This window comes from Engystomops pustulosus, chromosome 4 (genome assembly GCF_040894005.1).
Source record: "Engystomops pustulosus chromosome 4, aEngPut4.maternal, whole genome shotgun sequence".
NCBI lineage: Eukaryota > Metazoa > Chordata > Amphibia > Anura > Leptodactylidae > Engystomops > Engystomops pustulosus.
The window spans coordinates 13,681,832-13,691,385 of record NC_092414.1 but is presented as its reverse complement, the minus strand read 5'-3'; the positions used below and the strand labels follow the sequence as shown (position 1 = coordinate 13,691,385).

At 46.4% G+C, this 9,554-nt stretch overlaps 1 protein-coding gene across 2 annotated transcripts; it reads left to right on the top strand.

The window, feature by feature from the left end:
- The first annotated feature begins 3,029 nt into the window (after positions 1-3,029).
- On the top strand, positions 3,030-9,348 carry WEE2 (WEE2 oocyte meiosis inhibiting kinase). Of its 2 annotated transcripts, none has more exons than XM_072145202.1 (12): positions 3,030-3,068; positions 3,372-3,712; positions 3,820-4,013; positions 4,229-4,286; positions 4,660-4,832; positions 5,081-5,202; positions 5,853-5,999; positions 6,183-6,278; positions 6,367-6,452; positions 7,440-7,610; positions 7,968-8,110; positions 8,931-9,348. In XM_072145202.1, exons 1-12 carry the CDS (start codon positions 3,056-3,058, stop codon positions 9,079-9,081), a joined length of 1,695 nt encoding a protein of 564 aa, XP_072001303.1. In that variant the 5' UTR covers positions 3,030-3,055; the 3' UTR covers positions 9,082-9,348. The 2 variants fall into 2 exon arrangements, with proteins under 2 accessions (XP_072001303.1, XP_072001305.1); XM_072145204.1 differs by having other exon boundaries at positions 3,061-3,085.
- The last annotated feature ends 206 nt before the right edge of the window (positions 9,349-9,554 follow it).

The following is a 9,554-nucleotide window of genomic DNA, read 5'->3' as shown; positions in this document are numbered from 1 at the left end:
TAACATCCAATTGAAGAAATGTTTATAAATGGAAGATTAGTGAAACTGAATGTTATTGCCCAGGCGAGAGGAGAATACCCCTTTAAGCTCCATTTTGCATCTAATAACTTAGAGTTTTGGTATATTCATTTATAAATACGATTTTCACTCGAGAGTGCTGCTGTGTCCATCATTGGTAACTTTGGCCAGGGTCTCGTAGTGGAGAAAAAATGCCCCCAAGTTATTGAAACTATTATGTTGTTGATCTTGTCACCGATCCTCACAAATAATTTCCTTTTTTTCCCAGAGAAACTAATAGCTACGCTTCTATCATGACTCAGGGTGCGTTCACACGTTGCGTTTTGGTTGCGTTTTCATTGCGTTTGAAACGCATATACAACAGCTGAGGAGAGGTGATTTGCCTAATTACATTACCGTTTACGTTTGTAAACGCAACATGTGTGTTAACATCGCGTTTACTATGCGTTTTGTAAGCGGAAACGTTAACAGTGATGTAATTAGGCAAATCACCCCTCCTCAGCTGTTGTATATGCGTTTCAAACGCAATGAAAACGCAGGTCAAAACGCAACGTGTGAACGCGCCCTAAGGGTGAAGACACACGTGGCGTTTTTAGGCCGTTTTTGGGCCGTTTTTAGTTAGTGCGTTTTCAGATCGTTAAAAACGCATGCGTTTTTGACAGTTTTGACCAATTATCTTAATTCAAACTGTTCAAAAACGCATGCGTTTTCAAAAAACGCATGCGTTTTTTTACGCATGCGTTTTGAACGATCTGAAAACGCACTAACTATAAACGGCCCAAAAACGGCCTAAAGACGCCACGTGTGTCTTCACCCTGAGGGAGCGTTCACACGTTCCGCTAGCGCCGCGTTCATAACGCGACGCTAGCGCACAGGGGGCGGACTTTGGGGCGATCGCATATCCTTTTTCAGATCAGGTTATTAATCGCATGCATTTCCAGGGAAACGCATATGTGATCGGCCCAAGCCCCGCCCACTGTTATGAACGCGGCGCTAGCAGAACGTGTGAACGTGCCCTAAGGGCGCGGTCACACGTTGCGTTTGCAAACGCAGACGCAGACCAAACCGCGCCCACCGGGCGGTCCGCGGTCCAATCGCATCGGCGTTTCTCTATGTTTCTATTGAAAACGCCGATGCGATTGGACCGCGGACCAACCCGGTGGGCGCGGTTTGGTCTGCGTCTGCGTTTGCAAACGCAACGTGTGACCGCGCCCTGAAGGCTATATATTATAATGTGACCGCACCCCGAGAGCGCCTTCCCATGTGCATCCAAAACGAAAGTGGGAGGGGGTCTGCCTGAAACGCATGCGTTTCCAATGAAATGCATGCATATGCGTTTTGGCCAAACCCCTTCCCACTTTCGTTTTGGTTGGGCTTAAAAACGCAACGAAAATGGCACGTGGGAAGGCGCCCTCGGGGTGCTGTCACACGTTGCGTTTAACAACGCATTGCTACAGCTGTAGAGAGATTTGCCTAATTAAACAGCTGTTAACACTTGCATTGACAAAACGCAAATGGTAACGTTTGTGTTAACGCATACATTAACATTGCGTTAACAAACGCAATTACTACATGTCTCACAGCCGTCCTAGGGTAATGAACACTGAATTCAGCTGGTTGGACAAGGGTCAATAAGGAATGCGCGGCCAATGCATGACCCTACATCGACAGTGTAGGGGACATCAAATCTAACCCGCTGTTGGAACTTATTCACACATTGCAGTTTTATTGCCCTGGGGGCCAATGACTTACAACCGCTTCCCATTAGGCTGCGTACACACGATGCGTTGTGTCACGTTTTTTGTTCCTGTTCCATCTGAATGTCTGTGTTTGTGGCCTTCCTGTCTCTATGTTGCATTTTGACCTTTGCGTTGCGTTTTTAAAAAGCACACAAGTGAACGCAAGTGTTAGGCCAGGGACACACACTGTGTTTTTGTCGTGTTTCTACTGCAATTTTCGAACACATTAAAAACGCGATGCTTGATGTGCGGTAATTGCAGGGAGCTGCGTCTCTTGCAATTTGGTATTTGTGCATGTAATCACATGCGTTTCAAAACACTGGCCACCAACGCATGCATTTATAAAACGCAACCACTTTGAAAAACGCTATCCGGGCGTGGTCATACAGTGCATTTTGGCAGCGTCTTCATTGCGTTCCAACAGCTGAGGGGAGGTCATTTTCCTAATTACATTACTTACATTAAACGCATTGTAAATGTGATGTTAACGCACGTGTTAACAAGGTGTTAACAAAATGCATGTGCGTATGTTAACATCACCTTTACATTGCGTTTTGTAAACGCAAATGTTAGCAGTATTGTATTTAGGCAAATGACCTCTGCTCAGCTGTTGTAATGCATTTCAAAACGCAACGTGTGACCGCGTCCTGAAAACGCACCTCGAAAAACGCAGACAAAAAAACGCAGGGGAGAAAATGGCAAGTTAAAACATTTGAGGGCGTGTTCACACGTTCCGCTAGCGTTGCGTTCTCTGAAAAGCGCACATGCGATCAGGCCGAGGTCCGCCCCCTGTGCGTTTGCGTCGCGTGAGGCCGGTGCCACACGCACCGCTTTGTCTGCGTTTGAAAATGCAGACAAAGACGCACCTACCGGGGCGGGCTGCGGCCCGATCACATTGGCGTTTCTATGGAAGCGTCTGCGATCAGGAACGAGCTGCCAGTGTTTTACGTTAATTTAACGCCGATGCGATCGGCCCGCCCCAGTAGGTGCGGCTTTGTCTGCGCTTGCGTTTTCAACGTTGCGTTTTCAAAACGAAAGTGGGAGGGGGGTTTGACCAAAACGCACATGGGTTTGCAATTCGTGTCAGGCAAGCCCCCCTCCCGTTTTGGATGATTTACAAACGTGGGAAAAACACCACGTGGGATGGCGCCCAAAGGCAGTAGGCTTCCAGCCAGGAGGAGGTTAACAGGGAGGAGCGGTCAGGTGAGAAGCTGCTAATCGGCAGCTGTAGGACATTATATAACTAGGGTTGGGGAGGACCTGGGTCTTTTTTTTTGTTTTTTAAAACCCAGCGGAGGATGGGAGTAGCTGGTGAGCCTGGGCCTGGGGTATGGACCATGAGGTTGTGGTTAAAAAGAAAAAAAAAAATTCTGAGCCAAAAACACAGTTTTTTGGTGTGGGGGTCATAGGGTTATGTACAGATTCCTATATTAGATGGTGGTTGGTTTTGGATTCCCTGATACTTAAGATTGTGGTGGGGGGTTTCTTCTCCTTGGTTGTACGCTTCAGGCCTTGTTCACACTTGATGTTTTTGTTGTGTCGCGTGGCCTCAGTATTGTAGTGTCGGGACAATCTGGGGCACCTCTGGTGATCTCCACCCCTTACCCCCACCAGGTCTGATGATGTGCACCATGCCACGTGATTCAGGGATTGTGCAGAAGCTGGACTTCTCCAGTGGTGATGAAGAAGATGGAGTAGGCAATGAGATTGGGAAGGGGTCTCCATCTTCAGAAGAAGGAGCTGATGATATCCTAATGTGGAGAGACCGTAAGAGCCCGTATCCGGTCACACCTCAGAGGAATGAGAGGGGGCTCTCCCCGTCACAGGAGGCCAGCCCTGACAGTGACTGCTCTCCACCGGCCAAGCTCTACGCTGAGGGAGATGGTCCGGGAACCCCCCTCCATTATAGCACGTGGAAGAAGTTGAAGCTTTGCGATACTCCCTACACCCCCAAGGTATTTGAAGGAATGGCGTTATGTGCGATAAAGGAAGGAGGTGGTTGGGTTGTTGTGGGAGCCTCGCCGTGTAGGCCTTCAAAAATTTGAGTATTTTCTACCTTCAGAGTTTACTGTACAAGAACCTCCCATCCCCTGGTGCTCGGGTGCCCTGCAGGGGGCAGCGTCTTCTGAGGTTTGCGGCTGGCACTGGTGCCGATCTAGAAGACCCAGCGCTGGTCAACATTAACCCTTTTACCCCTGACACGTATCGTCAAATACAACTGAACCCTAATGGGAAGAGGAAGGCGGAGCAATGCAGGTGACCGAATATTTATGGTACTGGTAGACCTCCTACGTAAATTGTGGTAGATTTTTCTTCTGGAATTTTAGTTGTAGGTCCCATTTTCAGCTGTGTTTTCCAATCAAATTGGCTACAAAGTGGGTGGAGTTTAAAAAGTTTGCGTTAAAGTGTCCTAAAAAATGTTTAACCTGCACAAATTTACATTTATATATATATATATATATTTTTTTAAGCACCGATCCACCATTGAAATACAGAGAACGAGAAACTTCTTCAGGTCTTCCTTCTAAGGTGTGTATGGGCGGGGATTAGGAATCTGGCCAACCTCTAAAATTGCGACTTCAAAAGTGGTTCTCAATAAAGATTTAGACAAAATTTTCACTTCTGCATCCCCTTAAATTTCTATGCTGGAATGTTCACTGATCAGCTGCAATCGATCGGTGCACAATCCTGGGACGAAGTGTTCAATTTCCTCACAGCACCACCACAGGAGGAGTGCAGTATTACACCTGAAATCAATGAATTGTACAATGTACGATAGGAAAGGTCCTCCAGAGTATGAGAGGCCCCTGGTAATAGTGTAGGGTTCCCCAATTGAGTTGACCTCCACTTTGTGTACTACCATATTGGCCACCTATTACTTCTTGAATGTGTCGCCCATTAGAGGTTTCTACTACGCGAAACGAACATGGTGTCCCGATACAAGACTGAATTCCTGGAAATCGAAAGGATCGGGGCAGGAGAATTTGGAGCAGTTTACAAGTGCGTCAAGAGACTCGACGGCTGCATCTACGCCATAAAGCGATCCAAGAAGCCCCTGGCGGGATCAACGGATGAGTGAGTTGTTGTTCTTGTACTTATAATACAACAGCTTTACATGCACTGGGGGGTGCTACCTCACACTGCTGTACTCTGTGCATCAAGCGAATCCACATGCTCTGAGTAACATCTTCTAGTATTCTACAGCTCTTACTCAGAGCATAGAGGAACTGTGGAGTAGCTCGATGCAGTGTGAGGACTTGAAATAATAAGTGCTATAATAACTGTTCTGGAGTCTGAGAACTGTGGTCCATTTCTGTACGCAGGCAGCTGGCATTAAGAGAAGTCTACGCCCATGCCGTGCTGGGTCACCACCCTCATGTTGTGCGCTATTACTCTGCCTGGGCAGAGGATGACCACATGATCATACAGAATGAATACTGCAACGGTAAGGCCACTGGTGGGTGACTCCTCACAATGATGTTATTGACTGACCATGGGGAAACCCATCAGCATAGTAAAGTTACGTTTACTAGATATGAGTAGACCCAATGGTGGAGTTCAGGTTCGACCAATTAACCCAGACATACTGCCGGATGGAGAAAGCTGAAGAATCAATTTGCCAAATTGATGCCCTTATCAACTAGCCATGGCTACCGGCCAATCGGTCAATTTACGGATTTTGCTGTTTGGCCACCGATGGCCAAACTAGACCACTGGGTTCGCTCATCTGTTTACTTCTATACTCACGTATTTTTTAAAAAATTTTAAAATTGCACCATGGTTTTGAGTTTATAGCTGCTAAGCAGACCTAGGTTTCCTTGGTTACAGACTACAAATCCACCATGTGTAGTCTGATCCTCCTGTCATGGGTTTTTCTTCTGTTTGCTCTTTTCAATAACTTGAAGACCAAAGAGGTGTATTGGAGGACTCCAGTGTTTAGACTGTAATTATATCGGGAGGGGTTAGCACTTGAGTAATTTCCCATAAACCTAGCGTTAGGACGTTGGGAGGACTTATGGATGATGGTCAGCTCTGAACTCTTCTTGGTTAACCACCAGAACACTGATAAATATGCTCTGGTATAATAATTTTCAGGTGGGAGCCTTCAGGATGTGATCATGGAGAACACGAAGAGCGGGCAGCTGGTGCTGGAGCAGGAGCTGAAGGAGATCCTTCTGCAAGTGTCCATGGGTCTGAAGTATATACACAGCTCGGGCCTGGTACACATGGATATCAAGCCAAGTGGGTATTGGCTTTGTATGGAGCCTGGTAGCATGGCATGACCCCCACATCAGTCTTTGGGTCATGCCATGTATAGCAGCCCATCTCAACTGTGTGGTGCCATGTTTTTTCCAATCTTGGACAACCTAGAATATGATGTTGGGGTATTCTCATCCTAATCCTCCATTGCCTGCCTTGTTCCAGGTAATATCTTCATCTGTCGGAAGCTGACTGAGATGGGGCAGGAGGACAGCGATGGAGAAGATGAGATCTCCTCCACCAGTGTAATGTATAAGATTGGTGTGTATGGTGATGCTACATGGGGTCCTCCTGGGTCTGATGTATAAAGATGTATGGTATCTATGTACGGATTTTCTTGGGGTTTCAGGTGACCTGGGTCATGTCACTTCGATTACGAACCCACAAGTGGAGGAAGGAGACAGCAGGTTCTTGGCCAACGAGATCCTACAGGAGGCAAGTACAAAATGTGTGTTGCCGATAACGGCCACGTCGATGGCACGTACATTGCCAAATTTGAGTTTAGGTTTTTAAGTAAATCCTAGCAGATTGAGAATTTCTGGTCATAATTGCTTACCAATTTGTCTATAGAACCCCTCCTTGGGCACATCACTCCTGTCTACAGTGTTGAGTGCCCTGTACCTACCCAATCCTACCATAGGAAGCTAAACACTAGATCGACAGAGGGATGCTAAGCTTTAAACCATAGACAATGAGGGATATAGAAGCTGAGCCATTCAATACCCTAAACCACCAGGGATGCATGGGTTGGATCCGTTACCTTTGACAAGGATGAAGTTAAAGCCTTCCTGTTCTCCAGACCACCAGTTGTGAGCCCTAGGACACTAAGAGGTGCAGAGTTTAAACCCTTTTAAAACCACTGAACTTGATCCTTTTCCATACCCTAGACCAGTGATGGCGAACCTTCTAGCGGCAGAGTGCCCACACTGCAAGCCAAAACCCATCTTATTTATCGCGAGGTGCCAACCAAAAATGAAAGCAGTAACTTATTGCTTCCTGTTCCTCAACAACGTTCAATCATATTGGCCTCCTGAGGACAAGCTGGAAAATTTGCATAATTTTAGTTTCTTTCCAGTGTCCCTCTGTACACAGGGAATCACCTGTGCCACCAATGCCCTACACCACTAGGTGTGCCAAGGTCGAGCCTGTACCCTAGGTCCCTTTTCATGTCCTAGACCACTAGGGGTTCTTGGGTTGAGCCCTCCCATACCCTAGTCTACTAGGGGTGTTGAGGTTGAACAATTTTCGAACCCTAGACTACTGGAGGCATCAATATTGACTCCTTCTCATACCTGAGACTAGGGGTGCCTAGGGGGGAACTTTGTAAATCTGTAATATGACTTTGTTTTCACTGGATTTCCCCTTGAAGGACAGACTTTACCTAAAGAGCCTCTATCCTCAGGCTATATATCTTTCTTTCAGGATTACAGCCGGCTTCCTAAGGCTGACCTCTTTGCTCTTGGCCTCACAATCACCGCAGCAGCTGGCGCGAACCCTCTCCCGTGCAATGACGACAGCTGGCACTACATCAGAAAGGGCAACCTGCCAGAGGTTCCTCAATCACTATCGTTGGCCTTTCTTGACCTGCTTAAGGTAAGTGAAGGTCTCTTGGGTAACACCATGGCATGGATAACCCCATGTGTGATGTTGGTGTATGGTGTTGGCTTGATGTTGGACGCAACAAAATTAAGGAGCAACCATCTATAAGCTTTATTCCATTGTGATTTTTGCATGGGGTATTCTACTCTATTACTCAATTATCAGCCATTCACTACTTGGACCTCCATTGATCACCTCAACTCTGTAACCCAAAGACCGCCCCACCCCACCCCCAATAATATCCAGTAGATGTAGAGCTATGGCAAGAATACCAGAATACCACTTTCGTTCTCATTTTTTAAACTCTGCCACATTAGAAGGTATTTTCTTAATCTTTTGTACTTCCACCAGATGCTAATTCATCCGGATCCTGCATCCAGACCTTCTGCAGCATCTCTGGTGAAGCATCCCGTCCTGAGGAGGTCCCTCGGAAAGGCTGCACAGCTCCAAAAACAGCTCAATGTGGAGAAGTTTAAGACCGCCATGCTGGAGAGGTAGGTGAACTCTTGCAATGTGGTTGTAGTCAGTGAGGGAGGGGTCTTGAAAGAACTTAAATGGCTTAACCCAATAAGGTTGCAATTTCTTTCTAGTGGCTTGTGTCCCCAGATAACTTAAGATTAGTAAAGGGCTATGATTAATCAATCATTCAGCCCGCTGCTGCCCTCGGACGCCACAGGGTGCAGTCATTTGGGCATCACGGGACGATAAACCAACCGGAAAAAAATTTATCTTTTTCGGACTAAGAAAAAAATCTTGCCAAAAAGTGCCTGTTATAGTCCGAATGTCAGGAGGACCCAGCACTGCAAGACCCACCTGACCACTGTAATGGAGATCGGGTGAGGCACTGACTGTAACAGGATCTGGAGTGATGTTAGAAGCATCGGTCCTCATGCTGCCAGGGATAAGAAGTTAAAGGGAACCAGTCATCAGGGGGGCTATTTTTTACCCTGGGGACAGGTTCCCATAGACGCTGTAAAGTAGTATGCAGATGTGCTGTTCTTGTACCCATGTCTTTTGTTGTTCCCGAAATAAGCGATTGTAAACGTTACCTGGCTCCCTGCTAGCATCTTCCAGCAAGTCCCGGGGGGGGAGGCTGCATTTCAAAAGCAAACATGTGTCGTCTTGCCATTTTGCAGAACCCTGGGCTTGCCCTGCCCCTGCTACAGTTACCATTAACCCCTTTACTACTGGTGAACAGATCCCATGTATTTATGCATAAGGGATGCAGCCATTTGTGCCCACCTCTCACCAGGGCAGGGCTGATATACCGTAGGAATTAGATTTTTACCTATTTTTTATTCTTTTCCTCCACAGGGAACTTAAAGCGGCAAAACAAGCCCAAAATTCTGGAAAGGACGAGTGCACGGACCTCCCCTCCAAGTCGGACTTGATCTGTAAAAGCAGGAAGAGGCTGGTGGGCGGCCGAAACACCCGTTCCTTGAGCTTCAACTGCGGCGGATATTAGATGTAAAACTCGTAATGACAAATCTCGTCTTTACAAAATGCAAAGTGTTTAAAATGAAAAAAAATAAATCTGGATTTTCCCCGGTCAGAGCACCGGCCTCCGATCCCACACGTCTCACCGCCCTGCGTCTTTATTACTCTCTGTACATACTGCCTCCTCCTCTATAGATGTGTTTTTTTAAATATTTTTCTTACGACCCTGTAAATGTCATGTTTTAAGTTTTAACTTATGTTGTGTATTTTCCTTTAAATAAAATTTTAAATTGAATATTTTTTTTGGTAAATCCAAAAGTTAATCTCAACACTTCAGTTGATGGTGACGTCAAGGATACACCTGTTATCTGTTTAGTTCAAGTCTATTTAAAGGGGACGGCCACAAAAAGTTTGAAGGGGGGGGGGTAGATTTTGCTTATCTTTGGTAGACTTTCCTTCTATCCCTGTAGGAGTTTAAAGGGGTTTTCCAACAAATAAAAG